Source organism: Lagenorhynchus albirostris, chromosome 5 (assembly GCF_949774975.1).
Source record: "Lagenorhynchus albirostris chromosome 5, mLagAlb1.1, whole genome shotgun sequence".
In the NCBI taxonomy this organism is placed as follows: Eukaryota; Metazoa; Chordata; class Mammalia; order Artiodactyla; family Delphinidae; genus Lagenorhynchus; species Lagenorhynchus albirostris.
In genome coordinates, this window is record NC_083099.1 from 89,508,533 (window position 1) to 89,530,935 (window position 22,403).

A 22,403-nucleotide genomic window follows, 5' to 3' on the forward strand; every position below is an offset into this window, starting at 1 on the left:
AACCTGGCCCTGGGCCATGGGAGTCAGGTGCAGGCACTGCGCAAATGGGACTTCAACAAAACATCATCTACTCTACTAAGTTAGTAATGCGAATTCTTATTTGAAAAAGAATGCAGCAAATCTGAGTAAAAATAAACTAAGACTAAAAAACCTATATATCTCTGGAGATATATATATATATATATATATATATATATATATATTTCCCCTTTAGGAAGGGGAACTGCAAGGCTGAGACAAAGTGTAAGAGGGAGAATTGCTTTTTATTACATACCCCTTTGTACATTTTTAGTAATTACATAATTTCTTTCTTTTTAGTTATTGTTTTTATTTTGTATGTGATGTTGTATATGAACTGCCAACATAAGGAGTTAACAATTTTATGTCTGTACTATTTTACATTGTAATAAAGTAATTTAAATCAATAGCTGAACACCAGAAGGTATACATTTTTTACTCGAAAGTGATTGTTGCATTACTCACTAAGCAAGGAGGGAGTGTGTGTGCGTGTTGGAAGTCAGCAGGAGGAAGCAGCTTCCACGGAGTTGAGAAGGCTCACGGGAGACAAGGTTCCCTCAGGAGGAACTAGGCAGCCCTGAGCACGGCTGGTGCAGAACCAGCAGGGGGCAGGCCAGGCAGACCAGTCCCTGCAGCAGATCTGCAGCGAGGAATCTACTCTTCTCTGTAAGAATAATGGGGGTTTCCCTGGTGGTGCAGTGGTTAAGAATCCGCCGGCCAATGCAGGGGACACAAGTTCGAGTCCTTGTTCGGGAAGATCCCACATGCCGTGGAGCAACTAAGCCCGTGCACCACAACTACTGAGCCTGCGCTCTTGAGCTGCGAGCCACAACTACTGAAGCCTGCGCGCCTAGAGCTCGTGCTCCCGACAAAAGAAGCCACCGCAATGAAGAGTAACCCCACGCGCTGCGACTACAGAAAGCCCATGCGCAGCCACGAAGACCCAACGCAGCCATAAATAAATACATAAATTTTAAAAATAAATAAATAAATAATAATGAGAAGCCCTTGTGGTTTCAGTCACGTTAAGCGTTTTAGAAATCAATGTTTGTTGTAGGCATTTGAAATTCTAAAACCACGTTAGTTTAAATACTATTTACTTCTCTCCAAATTCATCCAAAATATTAATATTTTACAATATCCAAGTGAAAAAGAAATGCTATTATTTGAATAGAGTAAAAAAGTTAAGTTTATAGATTAATATGTACAGACCTGCTCTGTCCAATATAGTAGCTGCCGGCCACGTGCAGCTTGTGGGCACTTGAATTGGGGTTCGTGCCAGGTGAGGTATTCTTTAAGCATGAAATGCACATGAAATTTCAAATAATTAATACCAAAAAAGATTATAGATTATCACATTAAAATATGTTCACATTATTCCATGTTGAAATATTACTTGGGATATATTCAGGTAAATAATATATATTACTAAAACCTTTCCATTTGTTTCTTTTTATTTTTCCAATGTTGCTACTAGAAAATTAAAATTACATATGTGGATCACTTTATATTTATATTTGGACAGCACTGCTATACTTCATACTAGTATACACATAACAATTTTAAAAACTCATAAAATTCATGGTATATACCCTTGTAAGTGCTTTTACATGCGTTAATGCATTTAATTCTCGTATGAACCTGATAAGATAGGCACTATTATTACCCCATTTTGCAGATTAATAAACTGAAGCACAGATGCTGCATAGAACATTTTTGTAAGGGTACACAAGAAACTGACAACAGTGATGGTCTCCTGAGGAAGAATTGGGGGTTAAGGTGTGGAAATAAATTTCTAGGCCCAAGATAGCACCACTCCTGCCCAGGGTACCATGTTAGCAAACCAACACTTAGGTGATATGTGTGTCCCTGTAAATGCTCTGCTTGACCAGAAACGTGGTATATCCAATCAGCCAATCCCCAAACACCAAACCAACTCTGACTTACTTCCTTGCTCCTTATTCTTTTCCTATAAATCTTCCTACATTCTACCCCAGCTTGCAATTCTCTTAGGAACAGAGACTGCCTGCTTCGTGAAGTGTTAAAGTGTTTGTTATCAGCTAAATTGTCTTCTTTAACCATTTTTAACAAAGGTCAGGGATGAAAGGGAGGTTGATTTTCATTGTTTATCTTTTTGTACAGATTGAATTTTGTTACAATGTGAATATGTCATCTGTTAACCACTTCAAACTAACTATAAAAATACATAGGGGCTATCTGCAAAACCACAGCGTTAAGAGCACAAACTCAAGTACATTAAGTACAAATGAGCACTTAATTAAGAGTAATTGAGAGAAGATCAACTAGAAATCAAAGCATAAAAACCACTGAATAATTTGTACCTTCCAATCTAATCACAGACATGTCTTCCTAGCTTATTACCTGTAATCTGCCAAAGTGACTGTTTCCTGAGTATTCAATTGGTCTAAGTGTCAAAGCTTTCACACCAAGAAACCAGGCTCAGCAATCACTTCCCAGGACTATGGTTTTCACCAAGACAAAAAGCCTAAAAAAAGCAAAAGCCTATTGCTTCAGTTTATGCCTGCAGGCTTTTATTTTTTATAAATTTATTTATGTATGTATTTATTTATTTTTGGCTGCGTTGGGTCTTCGTTGCTGCACATGGGCTTTCTTTAGTTGCGTCAAGTGGGGGCTGCTCTTCGTTCTGGTGTGCAGGCTTCTCATGGTGGTGGCTTCTCTTGCTGCGGAGCACAGGCTCTAGGTGCGCGGGCTTCAGTAGTTGTGGCACGCAGGCTCAGTGGTTGTGGCTCATGGGCTCTAGAGCACAGGCTCAGTAGTTGTGGCGAACAGGCTTAGTTGCTCCGTGGCATGTGGGATCTTCCTGGACCAGGGCTCAAACATATGTGCCCTGCATTGGCAGGCGGCTTCTTAACCACTGTGCCACCAGGGAAGTCCCCTATGCCTGCAGTCTTTTTTTTAATAAACTGGGTAATGTTCTTCCTTAATGCAAATGTGAATTCACCTTCTTTTTCCTAAAAACATGGATTAGAAGTCCCATGTGAACGAAGGTCAGGCTCACTATGGAGTTGTTTCAATCATACTTCTACTATATTAATCACCACTATCAAAGAAACCCAGATTAAGATCTCTTAATTAACAGCTTGTATTCACTGAAAATTCTGTCTGTCTGTCTGTCTGTCTGTCTCTCTCTCTCTCTCTCTCTCTCTGTCTCTCTCTCTCTCTATATATATATATACACACACACACACCTGATATTCCTACCATTCATTTTCATTTTGCATGTGTATATTCCTCTATGTGGCAGGCTGTTCTCTAGGGTCTGGGATCATAGCACTGGTGGCCCAGACAGACAGCAGCTTTTCTCTCATGGCTAATAGTCTTGTGGAGGTGCAGAGAAAAGCAATAAGCAAACAAATAGGCAGACCAATTTCAAACAGTGATCAGCACTATGTGGGGAGAGAGTCAGGAGACTGAGTGGTGGAGGGGAGGTGGCTTCTTTAGAATGGGTGATGAAGGGAGGGCTAAGGTGGTGACATCTGAGCCGAATGAAGAGGGAAGGAGCCATGAGGCTATGTAGGGGGAAAGTATTCCAAGCAGAAGGCACCGCAGGAATGAAGACCTTGAAAGGAGAGGTCAGGTGTGGGAGGAACAGCAACAGTACCTGCTCCCTGGAGCAGCTGAGCCAGAGGAGAGTCTGGGAGAGTTCAGAGAGGTGGGCTGAATCCCCACCACCACATTAAAATATTTGTAAGCCACAGTCACACGTTTAGATTTTACTCTAAGTTTAATGGGATTTTCAAGATTTCTATTTTAAAAGGTCTGGCACTCAAATGTTGATCACTGGTTTAATGATAGACAGCCAAGTCACTGCACAGAATCAGCCGGTGTCTGGAGCTTATATCCAAGGGCTTGCGCTGCTCAGCTCCCCTCCCCCTCCCAGCATGGGTGATTCCTGGGAGCTGGACTGGAAATGCCCTGCTCCAGTCAGGCCCTGCCCCAGACTGGATCACAACCTGCATTTTTATTTATTTATATTTATTTATTTTATTTTTGGCTGCAATGGGTCGTCGTTACTGCATGCGGCCTTCAGTAGTTGTGGCACGCAGGCTTCATAATTGTGGCATGTGGACTCTAGAGTGCAGGCTCAGTAGTTGTGGCACATGGGTTTAGTTGCATGTGGCATGTGGGATCTTCCCGGACCAGAGCTCGAACCCGTGTCCCCTGCATTGGCAGGCAGATTCTTAACAACTGCACCACCAGGAAAGTCCCAGAACCTGCATTTTAATAAGCTCCCCAGGTGATTCATGAGCACTTTAAAGTTTGAGGAATGCTTCCTAAGCCAGGAGTCTCAACCTTGACTGGAATCACCTGGGGGAGATATAAAAAATACTGATGCCAGCATCTTTCCAGAGAGGATGGTGTTATTGGTCCGGGGTGCAACCAGGACATTGGGAAATTTGGAAGCCATTCATCTTCCAAAGGCTAAAAACCACTGCCCAAAAGGCACAGTGGGTGACCAGCAGCTGTTTTTCCTGCTCAGCTGATTTCCTCTGCTCCTTTTTTCCTTATTGTCCCTCCTAGCAGTCCCCAGGGGTTCACCTTGTTTTCCTTTCTCTGGTCACTAGCAAAAGTACTTTTCTCCCTGGGGATTTTCAACTGCCCACGCTGAAGGAGAGCAGTCCTGCTGTCCCTGAAGACAGACACACTGGCTTTTAATGGTAAGGATTAACTGCTTTCTCTACTAGGCCACAGGCTGTCAAATAGAACAACCCTGAACAAGTTACAAGACTAACAATGTTCTTACAAAAGTGATCCTGAGTCTAAAGTGCCTAATTCCCTTCAAACAGAAGGCCTAGAATGAAGAAGTCCACTCTCCATCAGTCCTCAGCTTTTCAAAAGTCCAAGGTGTCCTGCATTCAGGAAAGGCTTTTTCTTCAAACTGAATACAGTCAGCAGTCCCAATCCCCGGGTTTCGCATCCGCAGATTCTACCAAGACACTGGCGGATATGACCAATGGATGTGCGGCTGGTTGAATCCGCAAATGCGAAACCTGGGGATAAGTATGGCAGACTGTATTCACTGTACTTCGCCCTCTTATATAAGGGACTTGAGCAGCCAAGGATTTTGATATCCGTGGGGGCTCCTGGAACCAGTTCCCCCCCACCCCCACCCCCGCAGATTCCAAGGGAGACTGTAATTGTGCGTCTCTGAGGAGTTGGTTCCTCCCAAATCCCACCCAGCACAGGAATGAGCCCCCTGGGCATTTTTTGCCAGCCCTTAGTCAAGTCTGTGGCTGACTTTTGGAGCCAACAAGTAGGGTTCCATCATCCCTAAATTACAGCAAAGGGTCTACAACATCTCTCCCTTCTTTAATAAAGTGATTTCTTTTCACATTAAACTTCTCATATTGGGGCAATATGAGTGTAAGGGAAAAGGGAAAGGGACACTCCAAATTTTCACACAATGATTTAGCCTCAGGGCTTCAGTGTAGTACTGCAAAAGGTTTAGCTTAAATCGCCTTTCTAAAAGATCATTACTCATTTAAGAGGAAAACTGCCAAGAGAGCATCTCATTGTCTTTAGGTTTTCTAAACTTTCAGCCTCAACAAGTAGTTATCATTTAAATCTACCGCTTGACAACTTATAGCAAAAGCATTGAAACTACCAATGAGGAATCAGACTAGGCTGACAAATAACCTCATGAGAATGCAAACTTCGCTCAAAACTAATCTAAAATAATTAGATTAGGAGGGGAATGGAAATGTAAGACACCTTTCCCTTACTAATGATGAATATGAATATTTACTGACCAACACTGTTACCTGAAAAAGTTGGTTCACCTTTTGGTAGGTGTCAAAAGACACAACCAAAGACACAGCCAAGTCAAAGGTCAGGAGAAGGTGACTTTTGTTTACTTACTTGCAGCAAGTAAGGAGACTACCGGGGAATCTTTCCTAAAGCAGTGTCTCCCCAACAGCAAAACTGGGGAAGTTTTAAGCTAAGGATACATGAATATTCATGAAGGGGCTTCAGCAGAAGAGAATTCAGCATGGAATTGGGACAAAGGTTGCCAGAGTCAAAGTTTTAGTTGATTGAAGTCATGAGGGTCAGAAAAGGTCAACATCATCATCCCTTAGGTTCCAACCAGTCTGAGGTCTCAGCTTGTAGTTACCATCCTCCACCAGAAGGGAGGCCTTAGGTCCTGCAGAACTTAAAGGTATGTATCAGATTGTGATGTATATGCCTTAGAGAGGAAATAGGACTCTGTTTTATCACTGAACCACTGCTTCTTGATTGCTTTTCCTTTGTGCCTTCATTAATTATGAAAACTGTTCCAGGGAAAGCATTGTGGCCAGGCCTAGATCACAAAATTGCTTAGGCTAAAAATGGTTTCTCTTATGTCAAGAAAGCCATTCCTGGTTCTCTTTTTCTGGGGACCCCCCTACTGTATCTGCTTACAATACTGCAAGGGAACTGAAAGATATTTTATGAAATATCTTTGCAGTGCTTTTTCAGGACAGGTTTAAAATGAGATGGGAGTTATTACAAGCCGTTGCCTTTTGCAATAGTGATGTTATAGTCTGCCTTCTTCCTAATGTTCAGTCAGTGAAAACATATTCTACTCTTTGAGTCCATTTGGATGGTGTTCTTATGTTGATTTTGAGTCTAGGCCAAGAATAATTGGAATTAATTCAGGAGTTAAGTTCATTCATCCTGTAATATCTGGGCCTTTGTCAACCGGCCTTGCTTGTTCTTGCAGCACATTGCAATCATCAGCACCACTCTTGGATACTTTGAATTTAATTGCTCTCAGAACTAGTTTTTCCGCTGTCATCTTAAGCATATGTAACACAATCGGTGACTTCATTACATGTGCATTATATTTTCCATGCTTTGTCCCTTACCAAGTTTATTTCTGCCCTAGGGCCTTAGCAGTAGCTCTGTCCTCTGTCTAGAATGTTCTTGCCTTAGCTTTTAATATAACTGGCTGCTTGTTTTTTAATTCTCAGTTATATGTTCCCTCCTCAGAGAGCATTTGCCTGACTGCTCAATCTAAAGGAGTCCCCCAGACACTCTCTTATCATACCACCCTATGCTATTTTCCCCCAGCACTGGGCACTGTCTGAAATGGTTTGGCTTATTTTTTGGTCTCTCTTTTCCCTAAAATGAAGCTTCCTATGCTTAAGGCCCTTGTCTGCTTCTTACAGCTGTATCCCTAGCACCTAGAATTCTATCTGAGACATACTGGGTGCTCAGTAAATACTGGCTGACTATCTTTCAGAAACATGGTGTGGATTAGCTGTCACCATCTCATCCAGTTGTGGTAACTGTGGTAATAAAACATTATGAATCTTTACCTTTAAGGCATCAGAAAGAAAACAGCAACTTTTCAATATATTATTGTTTTTTAAAAGACTTGAAAATTACAATTCTTCAATAATGAAACATCAAATTATGGAAGTAGAATTGCAAACCTGAGGAATTTTTTTTCCCTCAAAGTCAGAGGATAACAAAAAAGAGATTGGATCTTTGATGCTATTTTAATTTCTGTCACTGTGACTAAAACTCAAATTGGATTCACTGTCTCAGAAAGATATCCCAAGCCATGGTGATATAAAATATAGAGAGGATCAAGAAGAGAAATCTTGGCAAGAAACGCATCTTAATAATATTGATAACTCACAGAGCATTTTACAAGTAAATTTATATCAAAGAAAAGTTTTATTGCAGTCATGGGTCCATGGGTCTGTAACTGGTTACCAATGTTTTGTTTCTGAAAAAAATATTTATATAAGCTTTGCCTTGTAAGCACTGCTGATATTCTGATAAACCATAGCAATTTTAGGAGGAAGACAAATTTGCTTTATTTATACTGTAACTCACTACCAGAGTTAATACACCATTTAAGTTTTCTATAAACTGCCTTCTTCTCATATACCATACTGTCTTAATTCCAGCTGTGTATTCCACATATGTTTAAAGGAGAACTTTTTCTTTAAGTGTATCTTTGGTTTTCACATATAACATGACTTACTTTGGGCTGTTATATTCCTGAGAAAGATAAAGAAATCATCTACTACTTGGACTTTTGTTTAGCTTGTTAGGTATTTAACTTAACTCTAATGTACCAGATGTTATGCAGTTGGCAAAACAGTGCTTTCTTACCCATCTGTGTGCTCATCTCTCCACTTAATTCTCCAGCTGTATTGCTCTCTGCTTCCTTGTATAAATAACAATATTGAAATGTTTCCCAAGAAACATGCCACTTTTTCTTAGCTTTTACTTCCTTGTCCACACAGAACTTGGGAGTCATCTGCATTCCCCTCCCGGGACCCTCTGGATCTCCTTCCATTGTACTAAAAGCATCACAGTTGCAGTACTGTCATCCCATCTGTAAGGGTAAGACAGTTCTGAAGCTGACTAAATCAACTGGGATTATAGCTTACTTCTAAATTCAGCTAGGCTTCATAAAGAGCTTTAGCAAAGATGTTTACCTTTCCTGAAGAATGCACATAGATTATTTGTGCAAACTAAGAGCAAGTCATGCTGTACTAGCATCAATGAATCATGAAAGTATGTTTAAAATCATTTTCCCAAGGCCCAAAACCCACTGAAATATTTTAATATCATTAACAAATGTTATATATTTAAATAATCTTCTAAGCTTATAAATCAACTATGCCAGTAGAGCTCATCACATTAAAATTCATTATTTAGACAACATTCTTACTATTAGTTAATCTCCTCTACAAATGCTCAGAATGAGAAGAAAGTAACTCCCGATTCACTAGAAGAATAGGAAAGAAAAATATTTATATAATAATAACTAATGTTAATTGAATGGTATGATACTATGTATCAGACCCTGTGTAAAGAGATATTACATCCATCATCTTTTTCTTTTTTTGGCCACCCCTCGCAGCTTGTGGGATTTTAGTTCCCCAACCAGGGATTGAACCTGGCAGTGAGAGTTCACAGTCCTAACCACTGGACAGGACTGCCAGGGAATTCCCTACATCCATTATCTTTTTAATCCTCGTAAGGACCCTGAGGTTGATAGTATTATTACTGCCATTTGACCAAAAAGTAACCTGATAATTACTTTGCTCAAGGTCACATGGTAGATTCGTAATGCAGGTAAGATTCTAAATAGAATATCAAGACAATAGAAATTTACCTCGAAGGGCTTCCCTGGTGGGGCAGTGGTTGAGAGTCCGCCTGCCGATGCAGGGGACAGGGGTTCGTGCCGCGGTCCGGGAAGATCCTATATGCCGCGGAGCAGCTGGGCCCGTGAGCCATGGCCGCTGAACCTGCGCGTCAGGAGCCATGACCGCTGAGCCTGCGCGTCCGGAGCCATGACCGCTGAGCCTGCGCGTCCGGAGCCATGACCGCTGAGCCTGCGCGTCCGGAGCCTGCGCGTCTGGAGCCTGTGCTCCGCAACGGCAGAGGCCACAACACTGAGAGGCCCAAGTACCGCAAAAAAAAAAAAAAAAAAGAAAGAAATTTACCTCGAATTTTTAAATTTTCATAAATCAGGATTAAGAGAGGAAAAGCTATGGAGGTTGGGTTTCTCTTTCCATTTTTATTATAACTTTTAAACACATGCAAAGTAGAGAGAATACTAAAATGCATTCGTAAACCAATTATCCACATATATCTCACCAAACTTGTCACTTTCCTTCACCTATTCCTTTTTTCCCTTTGCAACCCTATTTTAAAACAGATCCTAGATATCATATTATTTCGTATCTACATATTTTAGCATGCGTCTCTTTAAAATGTGGTCATTTTCCTACTGACTGGAATGTCAAAATCAACCAAACAAAATTAAGAATAATATGTGATGTTGGCTAATACCCAAGACATGCATTTCCGTGTCTTAAAATGTCTAAAGTAGACTACTCAAGGGACTTCCCCGGCTGTCCAGTGGTTAAGACTCCATCCTTCCACTGCCGGGGACACCGGTTCAATCCCTAGTCCGGTAACTAAGATCCCCCGCATCCCGCGTGCGGTGTGGCGTGGCCAAAAATAAATAAAAAAAAAAAATTAAAGTAGACTGCTCAAACTTTTCCCCCTGTGTCATTGATTTGTCCTGTAGAACAGTGGTCCCCAACGTTTTTAATACCAGGGACCGGTTTCGTGGAAGACAATTTTTCTATGGGGGCGGGGGGCGTTGGAGGGGGAGAAGAGACGGTTCAGATGGTAATGCAAGCGATGCGGAGTGATGGTGAGGGGTTTGGCAGACCATTTTAGTTCTTTTATTTTTCTTGTATAGTTTTAAAGTAGAAACAAAATATTCATACGAGTCATAAAAACAAGTGTCCAATTTTCATGTAAGAAAATGTGATATATTTATTCCTCAAACAGACAATGATAAGGGACAAGGACGATAGAGTTCATCTGCAACTGCTGCTTTGTTTACAGTGGGCGAAAAAAAAATTGCTTTCCAAAGCAAGGTCAGTGCTTTTAAAAAAACGTACATTTAAATCTGTTTTTTAACCAATATATTACTTGAGAGCATCATAAATCCAAAGCAGATATTGGACCTATATGAGAATCACTGAGAAAGAGGCTTGCTTTAAAATATTAAATATTACTATTGGAACTTTGCTGAATCTCATGGACAATTATAAAGATGCCATTAAATTGAAAAGGAAAGTAAACGCATATATTACAACAGTAACATATACAGTAAAACCCCAATGTTAGTTTTTATTAAGGTTAAAATATTCTTCCCATGAAATAGAAGATCGTTGAGAAGATTTTTAAGTAAGATGGATTTTATTATGCATTTCTTTGAAGTAAGAGAAAATCTTTCAAAAAGAAATGATGCAATATAAGATGAACATGGGATATATTGCACTGTAAAGCAAGAAGGCTAATAAAGAGTAACTGGGCTTGGACTTCCCTGGAGGTCCAGTGGTTAAGACTCCATGCTCCCAATGTAGGGGGGCACGGATTCGATCCCTGGTTGGGGAACTAAGATCCTGCATGCCGCATGGCACGGCCAAAAAGAAAAAAAAGGTTAATAAGATTAACTGGGCATGCCAGCATGAGCCGCAAAAGAACAGTGCAGGCCCCATGGGTGGAATACCTTGCACCCCAGCACTTGCTCTTTGTATTTTGTATCCCAGTGCTTAACACAGTTCCTGGTACCTATTACCTCTTAGGTATAGGGATATAAGAATTAGGAAAAGGAAAATCAAAATTTGATTAGATTAGTAGAAAGGGAAGTAGAGGGCACTAGAAATAAATGTACCTACTTAGATGTCTTCTATTCTGTTTTCTTTATACCCATCACCACAATACCCTCCCCTGAGCTCATACCACAAACCACCACCACCACCGTCTCCACCACGGCTTGTTAACCAAAGCCCTGACTAGTCACACATACCCAACATCAATATACACCAACTAGAGGAGCAATCTGAGCCGATGTCAGGATTCCTGTGACCACACACCCAAACTTAGTCTCAGCAACAATGAGAAGAACTAAACCAAGCACTGGAAAATTTGTCTGCTCATCCATTCAGTCATTTACTCATTACTTAGCCAATATTTATTTGTGTGCTAGGCTCTTAGACAAGGGCTGGCAATACAAAGTTAAATAAGACAGAGTCCTTTTAATCCAGGAAATCCTAATCTAGGAAATCATTATACTATAGGATAAAAGTCATGCAAGATCTGCAAAAGTCAAGAAGGGAAGAATTAAATGGGGTGAAGCAATTTGTCAGATAACTAACTAGAACATTTTATCAAGCTGGCTATACTTTGGACCACTAAATGGACACCAGAATTTGCAATTCCAGGTTCTTTAACAAAGAAAGATATATTATAGTTCTATCCTCTACGCTGTCTTCAGAATCTTAGCTAAAGCCTAGTAGATATTTGATTACACAACTTTGGATATATTTTATGCCAGGTGGGTCATTGCAGGAAATAACACCTATCAACATTTACTAAGTGCTGCGATCTCTTAAGTCCATGACACATCTCCCTTCCACATTCTCTTTGGTTCAAATGTGGTGTTAATAATACCACCGTTTTCCTGGTACCCATATTTAAACCTCACTTTCATAACAAATTTCAATCCCTCGATACCTAATAAGTTCCCATGGAATTCTACCTCATCGTGCTTCACATAATCTTCCTTGCCTTTCCAGTTCCACCAAAAACCACTTCATGCTGGTCTTCATGGTCCCTTGAGGGGAATCCCACAATCACTCCTTACCAGAGTAATTTTCCTAAAGCCCAATTCCCATCATGCTTCTCTAAGAAACACAGCTGTACTCATCATTAAATTCTCATCAGTGCTGACCCATAAGCAGTCAACAAATGTTTGTTGGAATTGACCCCTGGCTCCTGCTAACAAACTTCCCAAGGTAAGCAGAGGGGATTTAATATTCACAGGATCGGCTTCTCTATAGTATCAAGAATGTTTATGTCCAGTAGCTGGAGTTTCTCTCTCCTTTGGACAATTGTAAATAAATTCAAGCACTGACACGTTCTTTTTTTCTACCCTACTCTTTGGTTTATAACAGGGCATGATCACACTGCCTCTCTGCATTGCCACCACTTTCAAACTGGGTTACTATTTTGAAGTTTACAGACTTCTTAACATTTGTATTTCAGGTTGACTACTTCCTAGTGGTATAAAGGGCCTTCTTGTCAGAAAATTGCCTTTGAATCACATCAGATGGGTTATCATACCTGTATATACTTGCATGCTTTATTTTATTTTTTGGGTATCGTGGTTGTGAGTTTTATTTATTTATTTATATACACTTATTTATTTATTTTTGGCTACATTGGGTCTTCCTTGCTGTGCATGGGCTTTCTCTAGTTGTGGCGAGCAGGGGCAACGCTTCATTGAGGTGCGCGGGCCTCTCATTGTGGTGGCTTCTCTAGTTGCAGAGCACGGGATCTAGGTGCTCAGGCTTCAGCAGTTGCAGCACATGGGCCCTAGAGTGCATGGGCTTCAGTAGTTGTGGCTCGTGTGCTCAGTTTAGTTGTGGCTCGTGGGCTCTAGAGCGCAGGCTCAGTAGTTGTGGTGCACGGGCTTAGTTGCTCCAGGGCCTGTGGGATCTTCCCGGACCAGGGATCGAACCCATGTCCCCTGCATTGGCAGGCGGATTCATAACCACTGCACCACCAGGGAAGACCCTTGCATGCTTTAAAAAAAAAAAAAAAAAAAAGGATATATTCCGTAAGGATTTTCATGACCCTTTACCAAAGTCATATCTAGGTCAATATTTATGGGATTCATCTTACTCGTGCATCAGAACTGTTATTCACTGCCTCTTTATATTGAATATATAGGACATTATTTAACCCATTTTTTTTTTGAATGGTTGGTGCAATTCTTTTTTTTTTGTCCTTGTTTTTATTTTTTGGCCATGCCGTGCAGCTTGTGGGATCTTAGTTCCCCGACCGGGTATCGAACCAGGGAACACGGCAGTGAAAGCCTGCGTATTAATCACTGGACCACTGGGGAATTCCAGGTGCAATTCTTTTAGAATTGTGTTTCTCCAAATAGCGGTTGGCCTAAGAATTTCTAAATTATAATCTCAACACACACTCCCATCTATTAACATACAAATCACGGATTATGTCTTGCCCAGGATTAGGTATCTCTTAATTTAGAACTCAGTAATGTTACCTTCAATTACACTGCGAAAAGGAAGATGATTCAATGAAATACCTGAATCAGCCAAACCTAAACTTGATTTCTGGTTCTTTCACTTACTGTGCCAAGCAGGTTACCAACACAATCTTATACACACTTTTGTCATCTATGAAATGGAGAGCAATAAAATAATGGCTGTGTGGGACTTCCCTGGTGGTCCAGTGGTTAAGACTCCATGCTTCCACTGCAGGGGGCATGGGTTTGATCCCTGGTCGGGGAACTAAGATCTCGCAAGCCGTGTGGCATGGCCAAGAAAAAAAATTAATAATGATGAAAATAATAATAATAGCTGTGAACCTTTAAACCCAGAATTAGTACAAAACAAATACTCAATGGACTTTAAAAAAAAATTTTATTTTATTTTTGGCTGCGTTGGGTCTTCATTGCTGTGCACGGGCTTTCTCTAGTTGCAGTGAGAAGGAGCTAGGCTTCGTTGCGGTGCGCAGGCTTCTCATTGTGGTGGCTTCGCTTGTTGTGGAGCTAGGGCTCTAGGCACGCAGGCTTCAGTAGTTGTGGTGCACGGTCTCAGCAGTTGTGGTGCACAGACTTAGTTGTTCCACAGCATGTGGCATCTTCCCAAACTAGGGCTCAAACCCGTGTCTGCTACATTGGCAGGTAGATTCTCAACCACTGAGCCACCAGGGAAGTCCCTCAATGGACTTTTTTTTTTTTAAGATATTGGGGGTAGGAATTTATTAATTAATTAATTTATTTTGGCTGTGTTGGGTTTTCATTTCTGTGCGAGGGCTTTCTCTAGTTGTGGCAAGCGGGGGCCACTCTTCATCACGGTGCGCGGGCCTCTCACTATCGTGGCCTCTCTTGTTGTGGAGCACAGGCTCCAGACACGCAGGCTCAGTAGTTGTAGCTCATGGGCCTAGTTGCTCCGTGGCATGTGGGATCCTCACCAGGGCTCGAACCCGTGTCCCCTGCATTAACAGGCAGATTCTCAACCACTGCGCCACCAGGGAAGCCCCCTCAATGGACTTTTAAAACTATTATTGTTAGTTGTTGGCAGATGGGAAGGTTCTAGTTATTATTAGTACTGATGGAAAACTGAAGTTTTAATAAGTTGAGTAACTTGCTTAAGAAATAAAATGTATATGGTACAAGAAAACAGTTTTGCTTTCTTCAAGCCACTGGTTTGGCCCAGAATTCTGTTGTTTCCACAAGTTTCATCATTAAATCCTATCACACATCCCCTTCAGAAGTCTCTAGCAACTTTTCTTTTTCCCTTGGAATTTTTCTGAAGGAATTTTCAACTTCCCAATGTCTCCGGAACCACACCCTGCCTAATAATGTTAAAAAAAAACTCACAGGAAAGGGCCCGGAATGTATTCATTCATACAATAGTCACTCATGAATAAGAAAGTGTGCAAGCTTAGCTTTCACGGGCTGTGGGGGAAGGAACAGAGGGGAGGAGAAAAGGAAAAGTGCTTACCTGCGCCGGAAGAAGGAGGAGCCTTTAAAAGAGCCACCTTGGGCCAGGGGCCATTTCAGAAGTAAGGAGAGTATCATCGAGCTTGAGATTTCTGATCATGGAGAGTGCAAAGAACAAGGAGGTAAGTACAATCTGCACGGGTTTGCTTTTGTCTGTCTTTGTCAATCTTCATGTTTCTCTTTCTCTTGGGCACACTTACTCCCTCTTTTGAGGAGAAAAGAAGGTCCCTTAGAATTTCCTTCCCTTCACTTGTTGAAAAAAAAAATCAAGTTCCTGGATATAATTGCTCCCTGGTATACTGAACCAGATCCTTTAATTTTGCTTCTACAGACACAGGTTCGAGACCAAAATTGCTGCGTCTGGATTCATCTTTTCTTAGGGTTGTTAGGGCCAAGGAACAATGGGAAACCAGACGTATTGAGGAACACTGAGGACAGCAACTAAAGTCAGACAGGCTGTGGGGCTTTGTTGAGAAAAATTGAATCCCTCTGCCAGTGCAGCCTGACCGCTCTCCGGGTCTCTTTCCTAGAGCTAGGTCATTTTTTGCCCTCCCAATTTTAACTAAGACTTTTGGGAGGCCCCAAAGTGAGTGAGGTACAAAGTGCACTTTGTGTAAGTGTTATGCCAATGTGAGATTTGAATATGAATGTAAACCTGCTATAGAGATGTAAAAATGTAATTCGTACTCCCTTCTTGGAGGTGATAGGAATTAGATTTGGAAGCAAATCTGGGATTTAGTATTGACTTGGGGTTTAATTTCTATCGCAAGTGTCTACCTGTGTGCCCTTAGTTATGTAACCTCTGAGCCTCAGCTTCTGCATCTGAAAAACAAAATAATAGATTGTTGCTGGATTGCTGTGGGGATTAAAAGAAGGAAACTAAGGAGTCTGTGGTGTGGAACAATGCCTGATGGAAACTATAGGCTCAAAAAATGTTGTTTCTTTGTATCAAACAGCTTTATTCTCACTGTTCTCTTGTTTCTTTTGAATTAACCAATATTTATTGAGTGCCTATAACCAGAGGGAAAGGAATTCTACCCTTGGGGAGTTTATAATCAAATGGAGTAACAGTCATGGATCAAATCACACAAGCAAATGTAAAACTGCAACTGACAAGTGGTAGGAATGTGGCAATGGCGCAGTAGATTTGTACTGGTCTATAAAGTGGAGAAAAGGTTACCAGCTGAACTAACACTTGAAGTGAGATTCTGAAAGCGGATTAAGGGTTTAAGAACATGAATATAAGGGAAGGTTGTGTGTGTGGAGCTGAGTGATATCCTTTCAGGCAAAGTAACTAGGTTGGAAAGGAAAGTAGTTTTGTGGCAGTAGCTTGGGGCAATAGTATGGGAAAGGTTTATCTGGAAGAGGTAAATGGGAGGGAGTGGGGGGAATGGGGAAAGAGGGGAAAAAAAACCTTCCAGGTGAGGGATAATGGATATTGTGGGTGATGTAAGGGCTTTCTCCAAAGCAGAGGCTAGTTTCTTCTATGAATTTTGTTTATATATATATATATATATATATATTTTTTTTTTTGTCTTTTCTCGTACATTTTTGGACCTTGCCGCCGAGGCTTGTGGGATCTTAATTCCCCAACCAGGGACTGAACCCTGGCCCTTGCAGTGAAAGTGCTGAGTCCTAACCACTGGACAACCAGGGAATTCCCCTTTTCTCATACTTTCAGATTGGCCTTCTACTTCTCTATCACTGCTTCCCTTTCTTATAAATAAACCTGAGTATTAAGATGATACCCAGAAGAGAACCCATGTTGCCAGCGGAGTTCAGTGATTATCTTGGTACCTTGGATGTGAGGTGTCATAAGTCAGGTAGTGTATATGGTGGGTTGGACGCCCAGAGGAGTGACTTTCTGGTTCCTCTATCCCCAGTGCAACTCCACAAAGAAGACAGAGGAAGAATATATGAGCTGCAAATTCAAACGTACATCAGTAGATGCCGAAGAGGGACAGGGGGCTTCTGGTAAACCAGATATACTAGAAAACTCGGCAAAGAGGACCAAAAGAAAAAGATCTATAAAAGATAACAGAGGTAAGAGATCTACAGTTCCTCAAATCCTATTTCCCTGGGTCCGAGAAGACAGGGATTTTTCTGAAAAAGTAGGGAAGAAATTTCAGTGCTGTATTCTGCAAATCCTACACTTCCTTCGAAGCCTAGTTTAAATCTCACCTCCTGGTTGTGATCATTATTTTGCCTACTCTAGATTCTGGGAGTTAAGGATCGTCATTTGCAATGATCTGGGGACAGAGACCTATAAATTCAAAATCCCATCCTTGAAACTCTACTTCCTGTCTTAAAAATATGAGGAAAGTAGCTACCTTGCTGAGTTGGATTGAGGTCAGGGTGGAGGGTCGGTTGTAATTTACACAGAATAATTAGGTAAACAGCCTACACTTCATCTGACTGAATGGGCGCTCAGTCAAACCTAGTGACTATTAACGTCAGTCTTTCCTGAATGGTGAGAGCGTGTGAGGTGCAGCAGGAGACCAGAGTGCTGCCCTAGTGGGGTGGGCTGCCAGAATTATGGGTATTAGTCATTGTGTAGCATTTCTGGGTGGCTTATTTTGTTTTTTGCGGTGAGAGGGCAAGGCATGGCCTAGTAGTTATGACCTCAGGTCTAAAACTTCTATCATTCCCTGCATTGGAAGTGCAATCTCTAGGTCAACCTCCTCAGGGTCTGTGGTTTAGAGCTCTCACAAAAGAGCAAGTGTGCGTGAGTAGTGGGGAGTTTTAGGAAGTAAAAATACTGAGGGATTCAGAAATATTGTCAGTTTTAGTTTTGAGGTTCTATCCCTTGAAGGTTACGTGGTCTTTGGCAAGTCATTTAATTTTACAGTGGGGATTAGACTATAAGAACTAAAAGTGATTGTACTTTTGACATTTTAAAAGGCTACACAAAAGTTAATTATTGCTAATTTTATCTCATTCTCCTTCAGCTTGTTGTCCACGAAAAATGCCACAATGTTGTGACAGTGTGAAACCTCAGAAGAAGACGATGCCAATTCCTCCTTTACCTTCTATACTGCCGCCTGTCAATCTGATTCACAGGGATGTTGTGCGCGCTTGGTGCCAGCAGTTAAAACTAAGCACCAAAGGCCCGGTGAGTGTCCAGGGTAGGAGTTGATGCTCTTGGGAGGAAGACTACGAGCCTCAGTTTGATTATTAACTCATTTTTCTCTTGTCTTAGAAACTAGACGGATATAAACGACTCTGTGAACATGCCTACCCTCATCAAAAAGTGAGTAATTTGTAGGGAATTTGGCCAAGTCGAAGGTTTAGTTATTCTCATCCTACTCACTTATTTTAGCGTTAAAAGGTGAGCAGAGGGCTTCCCTGGTGGCGCAGTGGTTGAGAGTCCGCCTGCCGATGCAGGGAACACGGGTTTGTGCCCCGGTCCGGGAAGATCCCACATGCCGCGGAGCGGCTGGGCCTGTGAGCCATGGCCGCTGAGCCTGCGCATCCAGAGCCTGTGTTCCACAACGGGAGAGGCCACAACAGTGAGAGGCCCGCGTACTGCAAAAAAAAAAAAAAAAAAAAAAAAAAAAAGGTGAGTAGAAGAATTGTCTTTAATCTTTTAAACCCTCTATGTAGAACATTCCTGCCACAGCCGAGGAGGCCAGGATCCTATCACTAGCAAGAAGAAAATCAAAGATGGACGAGGGGGAACTACCTCTGGAATGTTCTGATGAAAAGATGTCTTCTGAAGTGGCTGCTCCTCCTGAGGAGGGAGTACCTGCCCTTGAAGGAGCTCCTGCCCTTGAAGGAGATCCTACTCTTCAGGAAGTTGTATCGACTTCTGCCTCTGACCCAGGAACTGTGTTTGCCTCTTGGAGCAGAATGACAGCCAGGGCCATGAAGATGGAGTCGGTGCAATCGCAAGAGACCTGTGGTAAGCTCATTAGTAAGAACTGCTTTTGGTTCAGGTGGGAAAATAAGTTTAATTGATATTAACCGCTGATTAACTTCAGGGTGTTATCAAAATCATCTGAAGACCTGGTGATTCCTGGGCCCCACCCACACATTTTTCTGGTTCAGGTCTGGGTAGGCCCTAGGAATTTACATTTCTAACCATCTCCCAGGCACGGCTAATCTGGGGACCGCATTTTGAGAACCAGTGATCTAAATTAATGAGGTCATCAGAAGGGGATAGAAATCTGGCTTCATTTCTTTTCGCCTCCTTTAAAGAATTAAAAGTAAAAGCAGTCTCTAAAATCAACTGCCTGAGCTAAAGCCTTGGATCTTCTAGCATCTGTCAAGTAAGTGGCATTAACTGTTATTTAATCTAGTTCTCAGTTTGTTCGTGGTGATGTAGGTTAATAATAATACCTACCTCATGATGTCATTGTGAGAGTTACAGGAGATAAAATTAAGGCCATGAACTGGTTAGCACATTACAATGCCTGTTGAGACCCCTGTCCCCCCTATAACTGGTAACCTCCCCCTCCCCTTGGGAGCAAAGCCTGGGGCCAGGCCCTGTCCACTGTCTGTTGCACATAGTGGGGTGTTGCTCCAGGATCTTGCTTCAGACATGTAAGATCCCCCATCCATTAAACCATTGATGTCGCTAAAAAAAAAAAGAGTTGAGCCCTCTGAACTTGTTTTATGAGGGCCTTCCCAGACCACTCTGGTTTAGTCTTTCTATTGAAGGAAACCAGAACGTCACCCCAAAATATGTCTCTTTGCCATAAAAATCTTGAGCTGAAGGCAATCAAAAAGCAGCAACCCCAAAAAAGCTCTCCCTTTTCGCCCTAAGGCAGGATTATCTATTCTCCTTTTGCTGGAGACAGACTTATCCACTGAGAGTGGGCACCAGAGCAACCAGCAAAGAAACCTCATCCATTAGTTTCCTCCCATATATTTACCTTCCCACTGTTTGCCACCCTTGGGAGCCTAAAACTGCTTCCCTTTGTCCTGTCATTTCTTTGCAAATGTATTGTTCTTTGTCAAAGATGTTACATAAGATGGAATTCTAAGCTGCCATTTTGAGCTAGTGTTTGCATTTTTCCTGCACTATGTGCACTGCATGAATTCATCAGCTGTTTTTCCCTTGTTAGTCTTTTTGTTAGAGTCCCAGGTGAAAACCTAAGACGGGCAGAGGAAAAGCTTTGCCACCCTCCCAGCCACACTGTCATCTACCCACTTGCCTCTACACATCCAGATGTATTTTTTGTTTCTTTTAAAATATTTAACAGGAACTGTTTTTGCATTATTTTCTAAAGGGGAACAGGGTAGAGTAAGTTAGGTTTCAGGGTTCATATCTGGGAGCTGGCACTTGAGGAAGACAGTAGCATCAAAGGCCATGATGCAAACTCGAAGTTTAGACTTTGGTCTTGCTATGCTCGTACTGAACCTCTCTTTCCTTCCCCAGGGGTCTGGTGGTGTGTGGTTCACGGGAGAGGTCTCCCTGCTAACACAGAGGGCTGGGTTCATTTACAATTTCATGCCGGACAGGCTTGGGTGCCTGAAAAACGAAGGAGGGTGTCTGCGCTCTTCTTGCCTCCTGCGGGCAATCTTCCTCCCCCACACCTGGAGGACAACATGCTGTGCCCTGAGTGTGTGCACAGGTAAACACATGGTACCCTTCTACACACTAAAAGTGGGCATCTGGGTTTTAGTTGGGGGAAAAAGGAGATACATATTCATCTTAATTAGCCCTGTATTTCAAGCACAAGTTGTCAATAAAGATTTTCACAAAAAGTTTTACTTGAGTAAGCGTCTTCCTAGGAGAAAGGGCATTTTTATGTCAAGGCATAATGCTTCTACCTGGAGACGCATAATTTTGGAGCAGTAACCAATTGTATAATTACTATATTCCCAGTATACGCACTACACAGAAATAATGACTAGCAAAAAAACCCCTGCTTTTAGGTGGCCTACAGTCTAAGGGGGATGACTGGTACGTAAACGACTGTATCACCATGTGATGACTGGTATCAAAGAAGAGGTTTCTTAATTTAAGGGAAGAATTGTCTAGATGGAAAGCAGGAAGTAAGAAAAACCTGGCTTCTAGATAGTTTTTCGGTAATTACTTGAACACTGATAAGGAGAAGAGTTGCATTGGGTTGAGGACAGAGCTTCAAGGAACAGCAGTGTTTTAGGGGCATGTTAAAGGAGACAAAAGAAACAAGGAGAAAACCTGAAATATGAAGTCAGTGGGGAGAATTTGCATGGGGAAATTGTCTTATAAAGGAGGTAGAGATAACATACTTGCTTGGAAAAGATAAGGGATTCAAAGCAATAAAGAATATAGATAATTTGGGGGTGGTTGAATAAGGGGAGGAGAGAAATAGAGGCTACAACTGGAGGTATTTTCTGAAAGATACGAATGGAGAAGGGGAGCAGTAGGATGCTTGGAGGGGATTGCCACGTGTTTTCTGTTAAATTGGGCCACGTGTGTTTCCGGGCTTAGCTCGGAAGAGGGGCCTGCAGAGGAGGAGGATGGAGAGAAGCCCATCCCTCTGAATAGAGGGGCTTGGAGCAGCCCAGACTTGGCTCCCAGGGATCCATCTCCTCACCCTGTAATTGTCCAGGAATCATCCTGGGCTTCATCCCGTGCTCTCTGTTGGCCTGCTGGGGACCCACTTTTGGCGTCATGATGACTGAACACCAGAGATCTAGGGCAGCTGGCACAGGATAGAAGCCTCAGGTGGGGTGGGGGGGAGCTCAAGCTGCGGGATCTTAGTTCCCTGGCCAGGGATTGAACCTGGGGCTATGGTAGTGAAAGAACTGGGTCCTAACCACTGGACCACCAGGAAAGTCCCAAGGGCAATTTTATTGGCATTCCAGGAGTGGGTTTCTTGGTTATTTTCAAGAATGCAATTTGATATTTCGTCTTGATTCTAAAACATTTCATTTGCTTTTTAGGAATAAAGTATTAATGAAAAGCCTGCAGTGAGATCACAATACCAGTAAAAAGGGTACAGCTATGATTATAATTAATGATAGAGAAGTGACTACAAATCAACTCCACGGCTATGATTATAATTAATGATAGAGAAGTGACTACAAATCAACTCCACGGTGCTATTTGACAGCTGAACTCTGGGCCACTCTGCACTCTCCATGCTTCCTGCTTACAGGGTTGCATGAAGAAAAGCCTGTGAACTGCCAAAAGTGGAAGTGCCTATCTCTCCAAAGACTCCCAGCCCTAAGGGAGCAGACGAGAAAGGAGATGGGGACATTTTAAAAATGCTAACTCGATGAATGGAATTAATTTACTTGAAAGTGCCTCAAGTGAATTTCTACATTGGGAAAAATGGGGCTTATA

General features: G+C 42.0%; 1 protein-coding gene across 1 annotated transcript; it reads left to right on the forward strand.

Annotated features, from left to right (window-relative positions):
• Positions 1–15,168: 15,168 nt before the first annotated feature.
• On the forward strand, positions 15,169–22,108 carry DPPA4 (developmental pluripotency associated 4). Its single transcript, XM_060149353.1, has 7 exons — positions 15,169–15,246; positions 17,008–17,167; positions 18,073–18,236; positions 18,324–18,374; positions 18,728–19,025; positions 20,505–20,700; positions 22,001–22,108. Exons 1-7 carry the CDS (start codon positions 15,223–15,225, stop codon positions 22,029–22,031), a joined length of 924 nt encoding a protein of 307 aa, XP_060005336.1. The 5' UTR covers positions 15,169–15,222; the 3' UTR covers positions 22,032–22,108.
• Positions 22,109–22,403: the final 295 nt, after the last annotated feature.

What these genes read in the sequence shown, in the direction of transcription:
- DPPA4 (XM_060149353.1), top strand. Translation starts at nt 15,223, where the DNA reads ATGGAGAGTGCAAAGAACAAGGAG. An exon ending in ATCTATAAAAGATAACAGAG is followed by an intron (nt 17,168 to 18,072) that starts GTAAGAGATCTA and finishes ATTCTCCTTCAG; the next exon opens with CTTGTTGTCCACGAAAAATG. An exon ending in ATGCCTACCCTCATCAAAAA is followed by an intron (nt 18,375 to 18,727) that starts GTGAGTAATTTG and finishes CCCTCTATGTAG; the next exon opens with AACATTCCTGCCACAGCCGA.